General features: G+C 37.8%; 1 protein-coding gene across 3 annotated transcripts in view; it reads right to left on the bottom strand.

Moving 5' to 3' along the window:
• PUS10 (pseudouridine synthase 10) overlaps positions 1 to 23139 on the bottom strand; it is a 71596-nt gene that overhangs the window by 8913 nt on the left and 39544 nt on the right. For all 3 annotated transcript variants that reach the window (XR_015249201.1, XM_086701038.1, XM_025932315.2), the window contains exons 6-15: positions 20659 to 20770; positions 18493 to 18554; positions 18202 to 18247; positions 15749 to 15813; positions 14309 to 14394; positions 13113 to 13238; positions 6492 to 6548; positions 5569 to 5645; positions 5420 to 5475; positions 4253 to 4370 (exon numbers count right to left, since the gene is read on the bottom strand). Coding sequence is in view for 2 of the 3 variants with exons in the window: in XM_086701038.1 (XP_086557164.1) it covers positions 4253 to 4370; positions 5420 to 5475; positions 5569 to 5645; positions 6492 to 6548; positions 13113 to 13238; positions 14309 to 14394; positions 15749 to 15813; positions 18202 to 18247; positions 18493 to 18554; positions 20659 to 20770 (805 nt within the window). In the remaining variant the exon portion in view is untranslated. The remainder of the gene's footprint in view (positions 1 to 4252; positions 4371 to 5419; positions 5476 to 5568; positions 5646 to 6491; positions 6549 to 13112; positions 13239 to 14308; positions 14395 to 15748; positions 15814 to 18201; positions 18248 to 18492; positions 18555 to 20658; positions 20771 to 23139) is intronic.

Here is a 23139-nt window from a genome sequence, read left to right as displayed (position 1 = left end):
ACACGTCTTTGGAGGCAAGGGAAACAAAGCAAACATGAACTATTGGGACCTCATCAAAATAAAAAGCTTCTGGACAGCAAAGGAAACAATCAGCAAAACTAAAAGGCAGCTGACGGAATGGGAGAAGATATTTGCAAATGAAATATCAGATAAAGGCTTGGTATCCAAAATCTATAAAGAACCTATCAAACTCAACACCCAAAAAACAAATAATCCAGTAAGAAATAGGCAAAGGACATGAATAGACACTTCTCCAAAGAAGACATCCAGATGGCCAACCGACACATGAAAAAATGCTCAACATCACTCATCATCAGGGAAATACCAATCAAAACCACAATGAGATACCACCTCCCACCTGTCAGAATGGCTAACACGAACAACTCAGGCAACAACAGATGTTGGCGAGGATGAGGAGAAAGAGGATCTCTTTTGCATTACTGGTGGGAATGCAAGCTGGTGCAGCCACTCTGGAAAACAGTATGGAGGTTCCTCAAAAAATTAAAAATAAAACTACCCTACGACCCAGCAATTGCACTACTAGGTATTTATCCAAGGGATACAGGGATGCTGTTTTGAAGGGACACATGCACCCCAATGTTTATAGCAGCACTATCAACAATAGCCAAAGTATGGAAAGAGCCCAACTGTCCATCGATGGATAAATGGATAAAGAAGATGTGGTATATATATACAATGTAGTATTACTCAGCAATCAAAAAGAATGAAATCTTGCCATTTGCAACTACATGGATGGAACTAGAGGGTATTATGCTAAGCGAAATTAGTCAGTCAGACAAAGACAAATATATGACTTCACTCATATGAGGACTTTAAGACACAGAACAGATGAACACAAGGGAAAGGAAGCAAAAACAATATAAAAACAGGGAGGGGGACAAAACATAATATGGAGAACAAACAGAGAGTTACTGGAGGGGTTGGGGGGGGGATGGGCTAAATGGGTGAGGGGCATTAAGGAATCTACTCCTGAAATCACTGTTGCACTATATGCTAACTAACTTGGATGTAAATTTTTAAAAATAAATAAATAAACAAACAAATAAATAAATAAATAAATATGAAAAAAACAAAAAAGAAGAGACAAATAGTAAATTTGAAGTGACTTTTTCTCAAAATGGGGTAGTAACTCAGTTTTTCTATTTTTTTTTTTTTAATGTTTATTTATTTTTGAGAGAGAGATAGCAAGAGCAGGGGAGGGGCAGAGACAGGGAGACAGAGGATCCAAAGCAGGCTCTGTACTGACAGCAGAGAGCTCAAACTCATGAACTATAAGATCATGACTTGAGCTGAACTCAGAACCTCAACCAACTGAGCCACCCAGGCGCCCCTCAGTTTTTCTATTCTTGATGACAATAGGAATATTTGAAAATAGTTTTAACCCCAACACAAAAAAATTATTAGAAGTCAGCTAGTCCCATCAGTCCATTTGAGCTATGAACCATTAAAATAGACCCTTTCATTGCTTACTCTGTACCTACAAAAATTATCTTTCACATTATTCAGCATTATTTCTAAATTAGATGTGAATAGGGCTACCTTCAAACTATGAATGCATTTTTTTTTTAAGTAATCTCTATACCCAACATGGGGCTTGAACTCACGACCCCAAGATCAAGAGTCACATGTTCTACCAACTGAGCCATCCAGGTGCCCCAAATCTATTTTTTAAATGAGTTCATCTTCCCCTCAGAATTCTGAATGACTTACATATGTGGTGAAATAGTGGTTTAGAAATTTGTTTTCTAATCTTAAGAATATCTGTCTAAACTATCATTCTAAAGGCTGCAGATAATGGGCTAAAAACCAAACGGCTTTTGATATAGACTCATGGAACATAAGATCTGGAGGCCCTCTGGGGGTGATCTAGTCAACACCCACCCCCGTGTTAGGGATGAACGTGTCTAAACAGGTGAATGATTCATACTATAAACATTATTCTGCACTTCACTTTCTTTCTCATAATGTCATGTGTGTTTCTGTGAGTCATAGGTGTGGACCTACTTCTATCCTTTTTTCCAACAATTTTAGGCATATATACACACAATAACATAAATGGGATCACATGCTGCTTTAGTTTTTTTTAATAACTTTATAATATTCCAGCTTCCTCTGCCATTTCCTTTTTTTTTTTTTTAATTTTTTTAACGTTTATTTATTTTTGAGAGAGACAGAGACAGAATGTGAGTGGGTTGGGGCAGAGAGAGAGGGAGGCACAGAATCAGAAGCAGGCTCCAGGCTCTGAGCTGTCAGCACAGAGCCTGACGCAGGGCTCGAACTCACGAGCTGTGAGATCATGACCTGAGCCAAAGTCAGACGCTCAATCGACAGAGCCACCCAGGTGCCCCTGCCATTTCCTTTCTGAAGGAAGTTCACTTTGTTTCTAGCTGTGTTGTTGTTGATTTTGCCACTTTGAATAAAGTCAGTAAACATCTTTGTGCACAAATCCTTAAGCCCTGGAGTTTTATTTCTTCAGGACAGATTGCCAGTAGTGGAAGTGCTGGGTAGAAGACGAATACGTTTTTAATTTTTAGAATCACTGCTACATTATTTTCCAAAACAGGCTAAACACTTTACATTTCTACTGACAAAGTATGCAACTAGTCTTCTCCATGCCAACCAATAGGTGCTAGTCTCAGAGGACTAAAGTGATGTCTTATTGTTACTTTAATCCAAAGTGGAACGTCTTTTCAGATGATCCTTGGCCATATGCAGTTGCTCTTTTTCAGCTGCTTGATCCTTTGTCTATTTTTCTCTATTGGGTGTTTGCATTTTTCATAAGTAGAAATCCTATTTATGGTATCTTTTGCCACACGATTTGTTTTCTACATAGTTGCATATATGTGTATACAGAAACACACACTCATGTATATGTTTTAATGTTTATTTATTTTTGAGGGAGAGAGACAGACAGAGCATGAGCGGGGGAAAGGCAGAGAGAGAGGGAGACACAGAATCTGAAGCAGGCTCCAGGCTCTGAGCTATCAGCACAGAGCCCGACATGGGGCTCGAACTCATGAACCATGAGATCATGACCTGAGCCCAAGTCAGATGCTTAACCGACTGAGTCACCGAGGCACCCTTCTCATGTGTATGTTTAAATCACAATGTATCACCCAATAAATACTCTTATAGCTTGTTTTCTTCCCCTGAGCATTTATCAGGAACATTTTCCTTTGTCAATAGTCATCTACCACATAATTTCTAACAGCTGGTTAGCAGTAGTCCATCATACAGATAAACCATAAGATGAAGTCTGTCTCCTCTAGTAGGTCATCTAGATTATTACAAAATATTGCCCATTTTAACAACGTTGTGATAACTATACAGACCTCTATATCCATTTATGCTCATTCCTTGCATTTGAGAGTAAATTATCCTTACAGGAAGAGATGGGGATAGGTGGGAAGAAACATGCAAAGGAACAGGCAGACCCTCTACAGTGCCGTATGCTCATGTGAAGGAAAACCTAGCACATGCCAAAATTTGTGCTGTACATATATTATCCTTCTTAAAAATTTATAACATGTTGGGGCGCCTGAGTGGCTCAGTTGGTTAAGAGTCCGACTTCAGCTCAGGTTGTGATCTCACAATTCATGGGTTTGAGCCCCGTGTCGGGCTGTGTGCTGACAGCTTGGAGCCCGGAGCCTGCTTCAGATTCTGTCTCCCCCTCTCTCTGCCCCTCCCCCACTTCCATTCTGTCTCTCTCTCTCTCCCTCAAAAATAAACATTAAGACAAATTTATAACATATTTTATTTATACACTTTATCTTAGCATCAATTCTATTAGACAATTCTATTTCATATTTCCTTTCTACGGATGGCCAAGTATAATAATAGCATTGCTCACGTTTTCTATGTACCAGATACTGTTCTCAGTGCTTCACATGACAACTCATTTCATTCTTCTAATTCTACAGATGAAGGAAACAAAGCATAAAGAAGCCAAGCAACGCGTCCAAAGTCACACAACTAGGAAATGCAGATTCAGGATTTGCAGCCAAGCAATCTGTGCCCAGAGGCAGGATCTCAATCACTAGCAATGCTGCGTCTCAAACAGGTTCGATGAATTGCCCAGTCATTCAACCAGTAAATGGCAATGCCAGGATTTGAAAGCAGGTCTCACATTCCCCCAAGCCCATGCTTTATGACTTGCTACTAACAATCTAAAAGACAAAGAAATATTTTATAGGCAATCAGAAAAAAAAAAAAAAATAGAGCATTTAACTACCTTTATGTCATTTAGGAATTCAATGTCTTTTTTCTGTATGGCTTTATTTGTCCATATTAAGGCACTGTAGGATTTGGTCTTTTCTTCTTCACCTTCTTTCATATGTCCTATTGCCTCTCTAAACAAAAACAAGAAAAGAAAGTTTGTCTAAACACACAAAATACACTTAAGCCTTGCCCCAACTTCCCTTTCTTCAAAAATAGCTTTATCGAGATAAAATTTACATACAATTCCCATTTTAACTGTACGATTCAGTGATTTTTAGCATGTTTAGAGAGTTGTGTAGCTATCACCATAATCTAATTTTAGAATACTTCATCACCCCAAAAAAGAAACTCCATCCCTATTTGCAGTTCCTTCCCATTTCCTGTTTCCCCTAGCCCTCGGCAACCACTAATTGACTTTGTCTCCATAGATTTCCCTACTCTGAATATTTCATATAAAATGGAAGCATACAATATGTGGTGTGTGGTGTCTGGTTTCTTTTACTTCATAATGTTTTCAAGGTTCATCATGTTGGTGCATGTATCAGTACTTTATTCCTTTTTATTATCGAATAATATTCTGTTGTATGGAGATACCATATGTTACCCATGGACATTTGGGTTGTTTCTACTTTTTTGCTATTATGAATAATGCTACTATGAACATTCATGAGCAAGTCTTTGTGTGGGTGTACATTTTCATTTCTTGTGGGTATATATCTAGAAGTGGAGTTGCTGGGCCATAATGGTAACTCTACATTTGACCTTTTGACAAACTGCCAACTGTCTTCCAAAGTGGCCACACATAATCTCACAGCAATTTCTTAGGGTTCCCATTTCTCTACATCTTTGCCAGCATTTGTTTTTTTCTGTCTTTCTGATTATAGCCATCCTAGTGAGCCACCCTAGTGAGAGTAAAGTGGGATATCACTGATGTTTTGACTTGCCCTTCCCTAATGGCAAATGATATTGAGCATTTTTTTTTCATGTATTCATGCATAAACATAGTATCCTCTTTGGAGAAATGTCCACTTAATCATCTTCCCCATTTTTAATTGGGTTGTTTTCATATTACTGAGTTGTAAGAGTTCTTTATATGTTCTGGATACAATTCCCTTAACAGATACATGACCTACAACCAAAAGTTCCATTTTGAGTTCGTCTCCAGTGAGTCTACCCTTACCTTGTGACAAGCTGCAAGTCACGGACTTGGATTTTGTTAGACGAATTATTAATTTTCTGTAGTAGCAGAAAAAGAAAAACAATTAGCAACTCTAGTTCAGTTACAGAGTTGCAGAAACATGACGATTTCCATGTCATGAAGTGGTTTACCTGCTGAAGTTCCTTAATTTCTTGTGAAGTGAAATGTACTCTATGAGGATTCACCAGCTCAATTGCAAAGGGCCTTCCTGGCAGCACACACCCCGTCATGAAACAGAAACGTGTTGATGGAGTTAACATTTGGGCCAATGCAAGAGGGTTAGGAGGTGTGAAAAAACGAGTTGAGCTCTAGAGGACTGAAAGTTTAGTGACATGACTACATCTGGGGGAGGGAAGAATGTGTGAAAAGAATCAAGGGGCTTTTTGGGGGGCTGCTAAACCCCAGGACAGGCAACATGTGAAAATGACTGCTCTCCCAAAAGTCCATGAACAAGCCTGTGTTAATTACAAAATAAAATCCAAACAACTGCTAATTGATTTGGTTACACAAAGGTAACATTATTACACACAGCAATGCCCAGGTATACCAAGCTGAAATCCATCCTCCTAGCCTAATCCACTAGTGAAATGGAAAAGCTGTGATTCCATAAGGGGAAGGGACTATTAACTCTCAGCATCTTTCTTGTAATGCAACAATGCAAAATGAGAGAAATGAAGGCTAAGAGAACAGAATCACTTTTTAAATGAAGATGTGCATTTTGAAAACTGTACTGGTACTGCTGAAATGTTAGCAAATGGAACAATTAATAATCAAACTTTTGGAAAAACTTGGTTACCACCTTGTTAATGCACATAAAATTCCCTTAGAACCTATAGGTATGCAATAAGGATGGCTTCTGAACACATGATTCCTGTTAAGACATAATCATATAATTTATAAAGGTAGCTCCATAATTCGCAAAGCCTCCTCACTGGGAGAAGCTCTGGGCTTTGCGCACTTTGGTTTTAACTGAGCAACTACAGTGAACCTGCTGTCTGAGAAGGGTGATAGTCTGAAAGTTAGTTCTAGTCAAGTGATGCTGTTGCAATCTTACCATTTCCTAATGTTCTCACATCTACATCTTCTCTTCCAGAGGAGGAAAAATTAAAACCTTTGCAAAGGAGACAAAGAAAAATAATCAGAAACATAATAGCCCTAAGACTTTCATTCCCACCTGTTGGTAGAAACCCCATTTGTCTGAAATAATCTACAGGAGAACTCCAAGGGATAGTCGCCATCCCACCTCTAATCCCAGTCTCTAATAAAAATAGCAATGATAAGAAGTACCATTTATTGAGCACATATATGCTGGGCACTGAGCTAACATTTTGCATACATTATTTAATTCAATCCTTATTAGAACTTTATGATGTAGGTATTAAATAAAAGAATACCAAGCTTCTAAAAGGATAAGTACTTTTATCAAGGTCGCATGATTAAATGGCACACAGAGCTAGACATTTCTGATGTCAAAGCCAGACCTTAACTATCACCTTATGCCACCATCCCATGGGAGACCAGAGGCAGAGCACTTTTTAGGGGAAGGCTCCACAACAACCCTGGTCACAAGCTTATGGTGAAAAATCTGTCATTTTCCTTCTTTTTTTTTTTCTTGAAACAAAACAAAGCAAAATCATTTATTTGAGAATTAAACTCTATGAAAGGAAGAGGAGTGGGGGGGAAAGGGTTTAAAAGTAAATTCTTTTTATCAAGCAAAGCCTAAACTGGGACCACAACAAAACTAGTGTTCATTCTAAGATAAATGGATCATCCTAGACTAAAAGCTGCAAATATTAGAATGGGAAATGGTGTAAAAAAAGGTGGGGGGGGGGAGCTGTTGCATCATAACTTACTTAGATACAAAACTGACAATTTCACCATCATTGCCATAGCAAACATTACCACAGGCAGGCATTATTCTAAATTTTTCATAGATGTTAACACTATAAGGTAGGTACTATCATTATCCTCATTTTACTTATAAGGAAAATGACCCAGACAGGATAGGTAACTTGCCTAAGATGACATTACTGGTAAGTGGTAGGGCCAGGATTTGAACCAAGTGGTCTTGGTTTGAACCAAGAGACTCCATCCAGAGTCTCTTAACCACTGTTTATACAACACCACCAAGAGATAGGCAGAAGAGTTCAGACTCATGCCCACAGGGAAAGCAAGACTGGTCTTCTTGGATCAGGGATTAGAAAAGGCTGGGACGTTTGGAGAACTCTGGTCAGTCATTAGAGTTTGGTAAAGTTTAAGGTCTCTGAACACATACATATATTAGAGGCTATACAAGGCACTGTGTACAAGGCACTGTGCTAGACACAGGGGAGATAAACAATATGGATACGGTCCTGATCCTCACAGGGCTTACTGTTTGTGGAGGGATAGGGACTGTAATATAGTGGGTAGGGCTATGACAGGAAGCACATAGCATTATGAGCACATACAGCACTAAGAGCACAGTTGCAACATGAGCTATGAGATTTGTATTTATTCCTCAATGGTCCAGCTACTTCGGAGAGCACAAGATGAGGAAGAACAAGATAGCTGGAAAGAGCAAATGGGAAAGGCGGAATAGTGAACACCATTTAGACAGCCACTTTTTTCCCAGGAAAGAGTCTATACGTAAAGGTCCCACGTAGATTTTAGAAAAAGGAAGGTTAAAAGGCTTGGAAAGGCCTATGAAAACTACACTGAAGATTAGCCCTCTTTTTGAAGATACTTAGCTGTGAAGAAAGTAGGATTTCACCCTTTCCTCATGTCTAAGAGATCCCTTTGGCAAGCCAAGGTCAACACTTTAGGGAACATAGGTTCTGAACTATTGTTTGACACGTACTGTCAGGGTAAAGTGGGCTCCTCTCTCCCACAGGGCCCAAAGCTATGGGTCTCATAGAGAGGAGTAACCCAGTACTGGTTAGGTAAGGGCCAGACAGCCAAGGTAGGACTAGAATTTAAGCTGAATTTAGGCTCAGAAATCTGGGTAAATTGGGGCACCTGTATGGCTCAGTCAGTTGAGCATCCAACTCTTGATTTTGAGTCATGTCATGATCTCGTGGTTCATGGTATCAAGCCCCACGTTGAGCTCTGCACTGGCAATGTGGAGGTCTTTTTTTTTTTTAATTTGTTTATTATTGAGAAACAGAGACAGAGCACAAGCATGGGAGGGGCAGAGAGAGGGGGAGACACAAAATCTGAAGCAGGCTACAGGCTCTGAGCTGTCAGCACAGAGCCCGACGCAGAGCTCAAACTCACAAACCGCGAGATCATGACCTGAGCCAGGGTCAAACGCTTAACCAACTGAGCCACCCAGGTGTTCCAGGTGTCCAGGTCTTGATCTCAGGGTCGTGAATTCAAGCCCCATGTTGGGCTCCACACTTAAAAAATAAATATAAATAAATAAAAATAAAAAGAAGCCTGGATAACTTGTGCTGCGTTAATACCTAAGAACTGGCCAAGTAAGCAGCTATGAGAGCCACAGGGTCAGGCTTTTCTTGAGGTAGAGAATCAAGGCCAGGCAAGGAATAGAGTTCTGTGGACCACTGAGTCCCAAAGAACCCTCCACTCCATGTTTAGACTCCATTGTTAATAAAACCCATGGTAACATCAGTAGCTTCTAGACAGACTCAACAGACTCAAGAGTAGCACTAACTAGGGGTGGATAGCTAAATGGGGAATTCAGAATGGCATCTGGGAAGCTGAAAGATACTGACTCCCTGGGGCTGTGATCTGTCTTATACCTGCCCACCGCCATCTCCAAACCAGCCATAATGTCAGGGAACCAGGGGATCCACAGTGACTGAGCCATAACCTGTGACTGATGGGGGAGAAGGGAAAGAACGGGACACAGAGAGGTAAGTCGAACAGTGACAGCTAAATCAGACCAGAAATCTCCAATTCATAAATTAGCCCATAAAATTTCCACAAATTCCAGAGGTGTAGGATCCCAAGCTAGGCCCTTGGGAAGTCCAGAGAAACATTAAATCCAGACAAAGGAAGAAGCGATTATTTATTATATCTTTTAGGAAAATATCTCAAATTTGGACAATACATTGAGAAATATTTTTGGGGGTGGCACGCCTGGATGGCTCAGTCAGTTAAGCATCAGAATCTTGATTTTGGCTCAGGTCATGATCCTAGGGTTGTGGGATCGAGCCCCACGTAAGGCTCTGTGCTGAGCGTGGAGCATGCTTAAGATTCTCTCTCCCTCTCCTTCTGTCCCTCTCCCCTGCTTGCGTGCTCTTTCCTCCTTCCTTCTCTGCTCTAAAAATAAATAGATAGATAAGTACATAATAGAAAACTCACTTAAAAATACTTTTGGGGGTGGGGCGCCTGGGTGGCGCAGTCGGTTAAGCGTCCGACTTCAGCCAGGTCATGATCTCGCGGTCCGTGGGTTCGAGCCCCGCGTCAGGCTCTGGGCTGATGGCTCAGAGCCTGGAGCCTGTTTCCGATTCTGTGTCTCCCTCTCTCTCTGCCCCTCCCCCGTTCATGCTCTGTCTCTCTCTGTCCCAAAAATAAATAAAAAACGTTGAAAAAAAAAATTAAAAAAAAAATACTTTTGGGGGTAACCTTTAAAACTTTATTCGTATGCAATTATGAATAATAGCTAACAACAAAAGGAAAAGGAGTTAAGTATTAACTCCTTAATGCCTTAAGTATTAGGAGATACGTATTTAAAATTTGGGTGAGTTTTCATTTTTTTTTCTTTTTTTTTTTTTAATTTTTTTGATGTTTATTTATTTTTGAAGGAGAGAGGCACAGCATAAGTGGGGGAAGTGCAGAGAGAGAGGGAGACACAGAATCCGAAGCAGGCTTCAGGCCCTGAGCTGTCAGCACAGAGCCCAACGCGGGGCTCGAACCCACAAACTGTGAGATCATGACCTGATCTCTGAGAGCTAAAGTCGGATGCTTAACTGACTGAGTGACCCAGGCACCCCTTTTTAAAAAAATATTTTTAAGTTGATTTATTTTGAGAGTGACAGAGACAGCACAAGTGAGGGATGGGCAGAGAGAGAAGGAGAGAGAGAGAATCCCAAGAAGGCTCTGCACTGCCAGCACAGAGCCTGATGTGGGGCTCGAACCCACAAACTGTGAGATCATAACCTGAGCCGAAACCAAGAGTCAGACGCTCAACCGACTGAGCCACCCAGGCGTCCCTTCTTTTCTGTTTTTTTAAAGATTTTATTGTTAAGTAATCTCTACACCCAATCAATGTGGGGCTCAAAACTCAGACCTGAGATCAAGAGTTATATGCTTCACTGATTGGGTCAGACAGGTGCCCTGGTTGAGTTTTCTAAATTCACATTATGCCCTGTCTTATCCCCATAATCCTGTGAGTTCCTTTTGCTCAAAGGAACAGAAATTGTAAAAACAAAAACAAAACCAAGTGCAAGAATGATCAGGAACTATCAGCAGTTCAGCTAGTATGTAGTGGGTAGTGGCCCTCATACGCAGAACACACAGATGATGGAACTGAAAAATGGGCAGAGGCCAGATGATGAAGGCCTCAGAAGATCAAGTTCAATAGTTTGGATTTTATCCTGCATGTAGTCATTGACAAGTTTTCAGTAGGGAAATAACATGACAGATATTTATTCAATAAGTGAAATAGCAAATGTATTAGGGGAAAGTTTCTTAGACACAGTGACTTTGAGAGTGTGTCCAAGCTTACTACTCATTAACCAGGGGATTAGCAAATCGATAATATGATGTGCCAGTTTGAAGTGACTGAGAAATCTCCCATTTAGGGGAAGGGACCTTTATACGAGTAGCTAGACTGCCTCATATAATACCACTTATTTTCAAAGAGTTGTAAAACATAGAGGTACATCAGTCAGAACCATCTTCCCAGAGTTGTCACATGTTATCTGCAGAAATAATGAGTAATATATCTGAGATACACAGGTTTAGCAAATTGATGCTATCAATCAGGCATTTCTAACAACAGGTTTTATCCCCTGACAAGGAGCCAGTTAGCACCAAGGCCCAGAGGTCTGCTTTTTCTCAAGCAGCTCTCAATAAATTTCCTCAGGACACAATTACAGATGCTAAACACACAGTTTGCTTCATTTTCAGTTTGGGGACAATTTCCCCCCCTCAAATGGAAAATGAAACCAAGCTAACTTCATGAAAGATTGCAAGGGGGAAACATACATCTGTTTCAGAGCCTCCTAACGGCCCTCTTGGTAATGGGGCCTTCCTTGAGACCCAAATAATCAAAACTGAAAGTTTCTTGAATCATCTTATACAAAGAGAGTCAGGTGGCTCCAAAAAGAGTTTGAAAGAAACTTTTTGTACTAAAGCTTAATTTTCACTTCTTTATAATTTGGGTAAATCTTACAAGATACCCAGTATGTAGATATTAAGCAAGTAAAAGCTCATGGCAATATCCCAGAGTCCTTTTTTTTTTTAAGTTTATTTATTTATTTTGAGAGAGAGAGAGAGAGAGACAGACAGACAGACAGACAGAATACATGCATACACAAGCGGAGGAGGGGCAGAAGGAGAGGGAGAGAGAGAATCCCAAGCAGGCTCCACACTGTCACTGCAGAGCCCTACATGGGGCTTGAACTCACAAACTGTGAGATCATGACCTGAGCCAAGATCAAGAGTCGGATACTTAACTGACTGAGCCACCCAGGTGCCACTTATCCCAGAGTCTTTACTGCTGAGATTTTGGAAAACGTTACGTTGCTAGGTTAATTTCTTCTTTATTCAGTAAACAATTCTTAAAGACCCTTAAAAAGAGAGTCCACCTACCTGATAAGCAACAAATTATAAGAGGGATGTGTTTTAAAGTGCTTGTCTTCCTTCTTGACAAGCCAGAGAGGTGGAAGGAATAGCCATATCTCATCTCAATCATCTGCTTGCCATTCCTAAAGCAGTCTTGTCTCAAGGTTTTTCAGAGAGAAGAGTAGATATCTAGTTGCTTCCTCAAAAAAAGTGTTCTAATTATGCTAGGAGACCCACTTTAAAGTAAATCAATCATTGCTTATGGCCTACAGTTTTTCCTGTTGTACAACATGACTTCCTGCAATTGAAATCTTAGCCCCTTCCCTCTAGCCTAATCCTAGGTGAAATCACAGGCTCTATGTGGTCTGCGACCTGGCAGACCTACAGAGACAGAGAAAACCTAAGCCTGGCAGGATCTGACTCATCCCACAAACCTGGGCTCATTAATACCTGGAAAATTAAAATACAACACAACTATCATGAAGTCTTCATGAACTGGTAGCTGTTGACCTGCTTTCTCTAGGCTTGAACTTTATCCCAGGACATTTTAGCAGTTAAGGTGGAAGCTAGACATTTGCCAGCGATTATTCTTGAACAAGAACTGGATGTGGAAGTTGTGTTTTAATTTCCTCATATTCCCCCAAAAGAGGCCAAGTCTGAGGTGTCCCAAGGTCAGAACTTAAGTGCATTCACTTAAAATAGTTTCAGTGGTTTTGAATTTGCCCAGGAAAGAATAGTCATCTTGAGAGACGAAAGAAATCCTCGGCTCAAATCCAGCCCAAGCCAGAGGTGCTCAGGACATGGTGACCCTTGTTCATGGGAAGCTGCCAGGCAAGGAGTCTAGATCTGGTGATTTACAAAATTTAGAAATCTTTCCCACCACCTCAAAGAAACCTATTCATGAATGACAATGTATTTAAAATATGAATATTATAACACTTACTCTCTGCTTTGAATACTGCCAAAAGATGATCTGAAATTAATTCTTCCACTGAAGATTCCAGCTTCCTTTCTCCATCAATTATCCAAGGAGTTTGCGGTAGATTCCTGGAATATTTATTATATCTCCCTGCCAAAGAAACATAAGGTAGCCTGGATGGAATGATATAATTAACATAATAAGATAAAACAACTATATATTGAGTGCCAATATCCTAGGTGCCACGATACAAAGCAAGGCTTACCCTTCAACTAACTTACAATCTAACTTGGGGAGCCAGCATACAGACATATAAATAATTAAATTAAAAGATTTAAGGTAACAATAGAAGAGATGGTTAAAGACATGATATGAATCATCAAATGAGCTCTAAAGAAATGCTCAATAAAAAAAAATAAAATGTTCAATATATTTATTAATCCGATTGGCTGGCTGAACAAGTTATACTATGGAACACACCAAGGGTCATTACCAAAAAACCCAGCAACTACTGCTTTTATGCCTGATTAATAATACTTTAATGCAATACTCATTGGTGATAATATATTCCAAAGAGTTCAAATACGGGAAATTTTGAAGTTTTTTAATTAAAAAAAAAAAACCAAACAGAAAATGACTCACTGCTTTATGAAGAAAGCTGCACTATGGCAGGTAGCTTTCATTACCACAGGGCAGAGTATTATAGTTAAGACCACGAAACAATTTCATTTCAGCCATTACTATGAAATAGATGTAGCTTTCAAAACAAAAACTATCTGCTAGATTACCTCTTGGGAAGGTCAATGCAACATTTTTTTATTTTTAAGCAGAAACTCAAATCTTCAGTCATTCTGCAGATAATAAAATTATTTTTTTCAAGTTTGCTTTTATGCTTTCTGTAGCTATGTTTCTCCCTATCAGTTTCGGGTCTCTGCATCTACCCATATTTCTATGGGTATTGGCCACCTCTGATGGAAACTATTAAAACTTAAGAAGTGTCATTTCCCTTTGGCATGGTATTTCAAATAACCAATCTGAGTGGACCTTGAGAATACCTACAGAAGCTAAAATAAGCTTGACTATCAGTCCTAGTTCTCAAAAGAGTTAATTAATCAGAACCTGATAACAAAAATTAAAAGGAAACAGAGGAGAGGTGACTTGAGTTTTCAGAAAGGATAGTAAGTTGACAGCGTAAGTATATTCTAGACTAAATATTTTACCAGCCACAAAAACAGCACCATGAGCACACTCAATTTCAAGAACAGTGCATACAGCCTTTGGTGAGTTTGGAGGACAAGGAAACTGCCTGCAAAACAAAATAAATTTTACAGCTACTATTTTCCAGAAAAGATATTGAACCACATAACTAGGATGAATCAGCATTGTCTGAGACACACGGAACCCGAGTCTCTCACGGACTAAGCCACTCCCTAACTTTAAGTTTTGAAATCATAAAGATCTTTTACACCTCAAGTACACTTTAATACACGAGAGTGACACAAAGTAAATCAGGGCTCTGCTACTACCTTTCACTCAGGAGGCTGCATGTTCCCAGATGATAATTTCTAACAGCCTTGAGATCTGAGAGAAAAACCCATATTTATGAAGTGGAAGCCTCTCCAGGGTCTTTCGCCATCTTGCTCCCTATGAACAGTTGGTGCCAGCTTAAAAAATCGTTAATCATTTGGGTAAAGCTGGTAAGTCCCACCTGTGGGGAGGGTCTCCACCAGTTTTCTCTCTTTCTCTTTCTCATTCCAACTATGACCTTGGGAATTAGATCACACACAGGGCCAGAAAAAGTGGAATGTGGCAGACTCTGCCCTTTTAACTAAAAAACTTCAATCTGAGGACAGAAAAGAGCAATGTATGGCTTTATTTTCTGTCTACCGTCTGGGAACTTCCAAAGCCATGGACTGGAGTCTACCTGTAAATGACTCAATGTGGATGGACTCCAAATGCTTGGCTTGAAAATTTCATACAGTTTCCTAAGATGTCTTAACAAAAAAAAATGACTTAGAAGTTCAGGACCTATTGCTTGCAAAGAGAGGCTGACTTTACTTTCTAAAATTTAGTGTAAGTATTTCCATTTCCTGAGACTCACTTTCAGTCAATAAAATATATAAAACCTTCCTCACAACTTTATTGTTTGAAATTTATTCAAGGATATTCTGGAAAGGTAACCATGATATTATATTGAACAAAATGAATACAATGAGAATTAAAGTATGAGGTTTATTGTATTTCAGCATATTTTAACAAGTGAAGGGCCTTTTTCTCCCTCGTCTTCAGATGGACAATACTCAAAACGGGGGATGTAATGGGACCAACTCTGGGCTGGAGAGACAGGAACCCTGGCTCTAAGCCTATTCTATTACCCAGTTGAAATCTTAGGCAAGTCAACTCCCTCAACATGCTCTTCTAAAGATAAAGAAGTTGGATTTGACTCACCAATTCAAATACCAGTCCAATAAACATTTACTGAACACTAGTACATGCCAGGTACTGAGCCAGGGATTTGGGAATATAATAATGACTAAGACACAATCCTCATCCCTGAAATACATCCAGTCTTGTTTTAGAGACTGGATGTTAGATTATCTCTAACATTCCCTTTATTCTAAAATTCCATGATGCCGCCATGTTTCTATACTTCTACTCACTTGCGGAAATCCTCTTCTTTTATCTTATTCAACGCTTTCATAACTGCCATTCTAGTGAACACTGACTATATAAGGTAAAATGAAAAGAAAAGACATTTTATCACTCAGACAAGAAAACATCAAAGGTGAAACACAGAACATAGTTGGGGAAATTACATCATTTTAAAGGAGAGAAATACTTAATAGCTTCAAGAAGGTAAAACATAAGCATTTATTCCAGCAGTTCTCCCCACAGCCTTTCTTTTCAATCTAGTCTGTGTCCATAACACCATGTAGATCTAGCAGAACAGTTCAGCAGTTGGTTGCCAGGCTAAGAGTAAATAGAGCCAACAAACCCGCCCTGGCATCTAGCAGCTCAACACCACTCGCCAACCACAGAGAAAGTAAACAAATTCACTGTAACAGAAGGGCATCTATAACAAATGTCCCACTTTGGGTTTTTTTTAAATAAGAAAAGTCAAACCATATGGTAGACATGCTAGAACAAATTAGTGTATATGTACATGGCTTACTATGATAAATTACAATTACTTCTTCTGTTTTGTGAAATTACACTTGACTAAAAAGAGGCACAATGTAGGTCTCTCAACAGTTTATCATCAAATCAATGACTTTCTAAACCATATTTTGGAGAACCCCAAATTATAGGGTTAAAACTGAAAATTCAGTTCCTATTTGTTAAGATATGAAAACTTAAGCCTGAAAGAATCTCAAAAGGTTATTTAATTTGCTCTCAGCAATAAGGCAGGAAAACTACATACATTATACCACTGGCCAAATGATGTGGTATCTGTGATGCTTGTTCTACAATTTGGTGCTGGTACCTGTATATTTCCTCAAAGATAACAAACAATACAATGAGATCTTCAATATAAACATGGCTACAGGTCATTTGGGCAGAGCTTTCCAACTAGTATGGCAAAGCAATGAGCTACAGTTGTGCCAAGATGTTGAGCCCTCTAATTCACAAGGGCCAAAGAACCCCTAGACCAATTGCTTCCAGATTAGAGCAACTTGTTAACTTCAGGGTGCTGAAAAAACATGGTAATGTTCTAGGTGTATCATGATGTGAGAAAGGTGGGAAGCAGTGCTTTAGACTTTCTCACATTTAGACTTGCTGCACAGGGAATTTGACAAATGGTGCCAACTCTGTCTCCCATCCCTCAACACCCCCTCTCCCTACCACCCCCTGGTTCCAAAAGGCTCAGCAACCAGTCAAAGCAAGAGTAAAGACTAACAGATGTATCTTTGGCAATGAATACACACACACACACACACACACACACACACACACACACAAACACACATATATGTATATATACATATATACATGTATATATACACCATGTATATATACACTAATTTGTTCTAGCATATCTACCACATACACACACACACACACACACACACACACACACACACACATTTTTTAGAGCATGTGCGTGCACGCATGTTAGCAGGGTAGGGGCAGAGGTAGAGAGAGAGAGAGAATCCCAAGAAGGCTTCGCACAATCAGTGCAGAGTCCTACGTGGAGTTCAAACCCACAAACCTTGAGATCATGACCGGAGCTGAAATCAAGAGTCAGACACTTAACCGACTGAGCCACCCAGGTGCCCCAGGAGAGAGAATCTTAAGCAGGCTCCACGCTCAGTGCAGAGCCCAATGTGGGACTTGATCCCATGGCCCTGGGACCATGACCTGAGCCAAAATCAAGAGTCAGACACTTAATAGACTGCGCCACCCAGATGCCCCAAGTTTATATTCTTTTTAACGACCATAAGGGTAAAATGGATGTCAGTAAAAGTAATGCCTGAATCTTCACATAAAACCAGGTAAGTATCTGTGGCATGAAAGCTTGCCAATATCGTTGCCTTGCCATTCTACCCTGGCATAGCAGAAACTGAAATGCATGCTAACTATTTTGCTCATTAACATGAAAACCAGCTCACATCAAATAAAGGGGAGTTTGTATAAAATGCCCTTTTGCAAATGTAGCCTGAAATAGGCATATTAAGTCAGATTGTCCTAAGTAAAATAATTTATTTCGGATTATATTTCTTAAATACCAATTTCTAGAAAATGAGTATTAGACAAAAGTTTGGAATGCTAATAATTAACATGGATTTTCCCCAATGATGCAATTTTGGGAATAAAACCTCAAAGTTGAATTTCCCCAAACGGATAACAGTAACATCATTGAAACACTGGTTCTAAATTTAACAACACCAGGGAGACAACCTAGACAGTGACACAAATATGAGATTGTTTGCGTTATGACTTCCTAGCTAGAGGCAAAAGTGTTCAGAGTTGAAAAAAATAACTGTAGCAAATGGAAATATTTAAAGAATGATTAAAAGATACATTGACAACATTTCTAACACATATCATTTTGTTAATTTGAATATTCAGCTCAAATAAAACTCAATAAAGAATAAAAAGGAGGAATCTTTACCTGCTTGTTTTTGGCTGGCTTGAAGCAATCTGGGCATATTGCACGTCTAAGTAAAATCCAAGTTAATAAAGAAAAGTTAATGAGTTTATTTTGGGGTGAATATAACTCAAATATATTTTATATAATATTGCTGCTAAATTCAGGATATTAGGAACAGACAAAATGAATTTCTATACCAGCTGTATTGGTTTAATCTGCTAAAACATGACAAGTTACAAAGAGGACTGTTTCATGAAAATCCAAAAGCATTAACAATGTTACACAATTGACATTGTTTACGTAGCAACTTACAGGAAGTGGCAATCCTCAACTGTTTCTGGGTGAGCAAAGATCACACTCACTTCAAACAAGCTCTAAAAATTATAAAGACAGTTTAAAAATGAGCAAAAGGAAACCAACATCTAACCACTTATGAATGGAAATAGAAATTAACTCTCAAAGATTGGCTTCAGAAAACGAATGAGAAGGAAAACTGGAATACTACTGTTCTCAAATCAGCTTGTTCACAGGGCCACTGAAAAGGATATAAATTTGTTGGGTTTTTTGTTTGTTTTTTTGTTTTTTTTTTCACTTCAAAGCTCAATTACTAGTGATTCTACCAAAAAAAAATTTAACAAATTTTGAAATAAATTTGCATGATTTTTGTGCATGTATATAAATTCAATGTGAACATGAAAGAGAGTTCAGGGAACTGGAAAGAGACAACTGAAAGAATTGTTCCTGCCAGTATTATGATTAGGATTATTAGCAAGGCAAAAGCATTTTATTCACATACTTAAAATCTCTGTACAAGGCTTTATTTTTTTATTATTTTTGTGTTAAGGCTTTATTTTTAAGTGCTCAAACTTCTTAATGGATTTGAATTTTAAAAGAGAGATCTTAGCTTTTTATCACAAAAATGATACATACAAATTATAAAATAATCAAACACAGAATGGATTTTTTAATCCCACACCACTGAGGTAGAATGTAGTAACCGTTTGGCGTGTTTCCTTTTAGCTATTTTTATAATATAAACATAAATGTATATACTTCATGGGATATTAAACATAGTTTTGGAAAATTACTTTAATTAATATGCCAGGGACATCTTTTCAACTCTAGGGACTGTTGGACATTTAAGTTGTAAGCTTTTCTGTTATTAAAAAATGCTATAATGAACATCCTTGCATACAAAATAAGCACAATTTCATACTCTATATACATTAATCTCCACAGAGAACAAAAATTCAACATAGAGAAAAACAATAAATGCCACACCATGTAACAATTTATTCTTCTTTATTATTTCTATATTTATTGATTGCATTGAATCATCAGCAAGCATATTAGCTACTCTAGAATCACAATAATGAATAGCTAGGTTTTTTTCTCTGTCTAATCTACAAAGTAAAATTAAAATCACAAGACATTCCTTTTACTCAAGAAAACTTCACTCATTCTGAATCTATTAGAACACTGGCATCTTTTTGTTTTCTATTTTCTGTTCTCACTGGTTCAACATGTAAAATTACTTATGCTTCAAAACTAAAGTTTGAGGTAAAAATATTTTGCATCAATAACTTCTCTAATTTCCAAAGTACTTTCATTACCTCATTTCCTCTCCGTATATGTGTGAAGTGGTTTTATTCTCTATTCTATCAGTATTCAGTTTAAAGGACAGAGTTTATTCATACTAACAGAGAGAAACAGAGCTAAGAATTTTTCTGAATGGTGAAAAAAATTGTTTAACTATTTAGCTTTGAAGGATGGTTTGGTGATTTTACTGGAATAAAGGTGTATCTGATATTCAGGGAATTTCCTTCAAGCAAAATGATAAAGCTATGAGGCCATACTATTAAAATCTAATTTAAGAGAAGCTGGTAATATGTCCTGTTTCCACATCTGGAAACCTGTCGAACTCTCCCCTAAATTCAATCCATTCTGGAGACTGAGGTGAGGTCTGTTCTGGAATAGGGCAGACAGCTAAGTGTTCTGGTTTCAAAGGCGGTGTCTACCTAAAATTGAAAAGGAGGGACTTGAGATACCAACAAGGTGGGATAGATTGGATCCATGCTCACTGTAGTTGATTGATTATATCTGAAAATAAGATTAGCCACAGATAACCAGAGTTGACTATTTAAGTTACATAAGTTACTCATAGTTACTTATGTATTGCTCTGTATTAATATGTGTCTCTCCAATTAAACTATAAATATATTAAAGGCATAGATTAATTTCTAATCTTTTAAAGGCAATTAGGGTACACTATACTTGTTATACACATAAATGTCTTAGATCACAAAGAAGTCTTAAAAAAATAAAAACTTCCTCAATTTAAGACTGTTAGAAATTAATATGTTAAAAGTTTAAAAATCTTCCATTATTTAAAGAGAAGATTATTTTGACTAATCAAAACTCTGCCATATGATGATGTAAAACCAGCGAACAAAATTAACAGTGCTGATGATCAAATACCTTTCCATCAATGGGAACACCCAGTTCCTCTGAAAACAGGGGGTGAGTTATCCATTTGTAGGCTTCTTTTAGCTGTACTATATCGTTTCTTCCCAGCGACAGATTCTGCTTTCTGAATAACATAAAAATTAATTCACTGACATGAAAAATTTCACTTTTTCAACTAAAGGCAAAAATTTATGCAATTATTTAAAAATATTTATTGAGTGCCTACTATGTGCCGGGCGCTATTTTACACATTAGCTAGAAAGTAGAGAACAAGTAGACAAAAATCCCTCAGCTCATGGACCTTATCATCTAGTAGAATCAAAAAACAACATTTTAAATGGTATGAAATAAATAAATAAATAAATAAATAAATAAATAAATAAATAAAATGGTATATAAGATAGTTTTTAAACTTCAAAGACAAAAGAATACTAATGACCTCTTCTGACCTATCATTGCCAGATTCCTGGATTTATACATCAGAAGACAGAAAGATGTAATAGAAGGGATTATGTATTGCTCAGAAACAACAAAACTGTGTATTAGGATAACTCATCCAGACTAAAAATGTTTGCATCTACTCTCCTGATAATGGGGCTTACTTTTGGGAAATCAGTGTACAAGCTGTATTTTACTGCTGAAGAAGAAACATTAAATTCTAAAATATCGATGTGCTGAAATGCTTGTCAATTTAATATCAGAAAAATGTCTGAATAAAAATCTGACATTCCCCCCAAATCTACTCATGAGCCAATAAATAGATTTGGGGAAGTCCCAATTATGATTTCTAGCTTTTAGTTTGAGTTTGAACAATTTTATAACTAAAATTGTTATAGAAAGGAACTGAAGGGGGTGCCTGGCTGGCTCAGTCAGTAGAGCATGAGACTCTTCATCTCTGGGTCATGAGTTCAAACCCCACACTGGGCATGCAACCTACTTAAAAAATAAAAAGAGAGAAAGAAAGAGAGAAAGGAAGAAAGAGGGAGAGAAAGAGGAAGGGAGGGAGGAAGAAAAAAAAGAAAGGAACTGAAGTGAAAAGAAAAGAAAAACATGCATGCTATGATATTATTAAAACTGCTTTGTTATGCTGAGTATAATATTATATCACTAATACATTAACAAGTCCACTTCATTCAAATTATTAAAACTACAAATCAGTCTTACAGCTATATACGGGGCTTCTTTTAACAAAAGAGATATTAGGGCCAACTTGTGAATCATTTCTTCTAATGTACAACTTTCACTGATAGAAAATGACTACTTATATCAAATATTCATTGTAATTTGATTCTTGAAGACCAAAAGACACTACTAACTGCAGGTAGAAAACAAAAAATAATTTAGCTAATGGCTAAATGTAATTGATCTAAAAAAATATGTAAAGATGACTTTCCTCTAGAAATAAAGTTAAGAAATAGTTGATGTACCAATTCGATATCCAGTTGAAAGTATAACTGATTACACAGAATGCTTTCATATGCTTTGGAATTGTGGTTTAACAATGAAATACCCTGATAAACTCTATATCTGACAAATAATCATATTATTTCTCTACATTTAAGAACTTATTGAAACACTAAGTGTTTGAGCTTCATAAACTGTTCCCAATTCTCTGAATATTAGAAACTTTTTAAGTATTTTAAAAGACTATTTGATGTTGTATCAACAGTTTAATGATATTGGCACAATATAGCATCACAGCTGAAAAGTAAATAATTAATGTATGAGAACACATTTTAAAGGATAAAAAGTTGAAACAAAAAAATACAAAAATAGAAAACCATTTAAACATTGCTTAGACCCAAGAGAGTACAAGGGGTTACAGCAAAAACCAATCCTAAATATGAGTTAAAACATTACTCATGTATTTAAGAAAAGTGGCATTTTAAACCCTTCATAGTCTTTTAAATATATTTAGATATCTTAGTCCAGTTGAAAAAAAAATCCATTATTTTTTCCTTCCAGATTAAAGAGCTGGTAGAAAGGGTTAATAGACAGCTTGGAAACCTTAATATATAAGGCAAACAGTTAACACTTAAAATGCCAGATTTCACTTTCTGCCACATGAATGTGGCTAATAACTTTTTTTTTTAAGTTTATTCTTTTAAGAGAGTGAAAGAGGGAGAAAGTTGGGGAGGGGCAGAGACAGACAGAATCCCAAGCAGGCTCCATGCTGTCAGCAGAGAGCCCGACATGGGGCTTGAACTCACAAACCGTGACATCGTGACCTGAGCCAGAATGAAGAGTCAGATGCTTAACCGACTAAGCCACCCAGGCACCTCATAACTTTTCTAACATAATGTAGGGTAAATGTTTTCATAGAAGTCCTTAGCATATGCTTGATGGTCCTTTAGAGGAATTAGTACTCATTGAATTAAATTCAGTCCCAATTTAGTAATTAGTATCACGTTTCCCTCTCTCCTGTGTCAGATAACTACTGATAAGCATGTCAACTGCAATCACTTTTTCTATCAATACAACATGACAGCCATT

The sequence above is a fragment of the Puma concolor genome, chromosome A3 (assembly GCF_028749965.1).
Source record: "Puma concolor isolate L17-30 chromosome A3, mPumCon1.1.hap2, whole genome shotgun sequence".
In the NCBI taxonomy this organism is placed as follows: Eukaryota; Metazoa; Chordata; class Mammalia; order Carnivora; family Felidae; genus Puma; species Puma concolor.
This window is presented reverse-complemented; position numbering and strand designations above follow the sequence as displayed.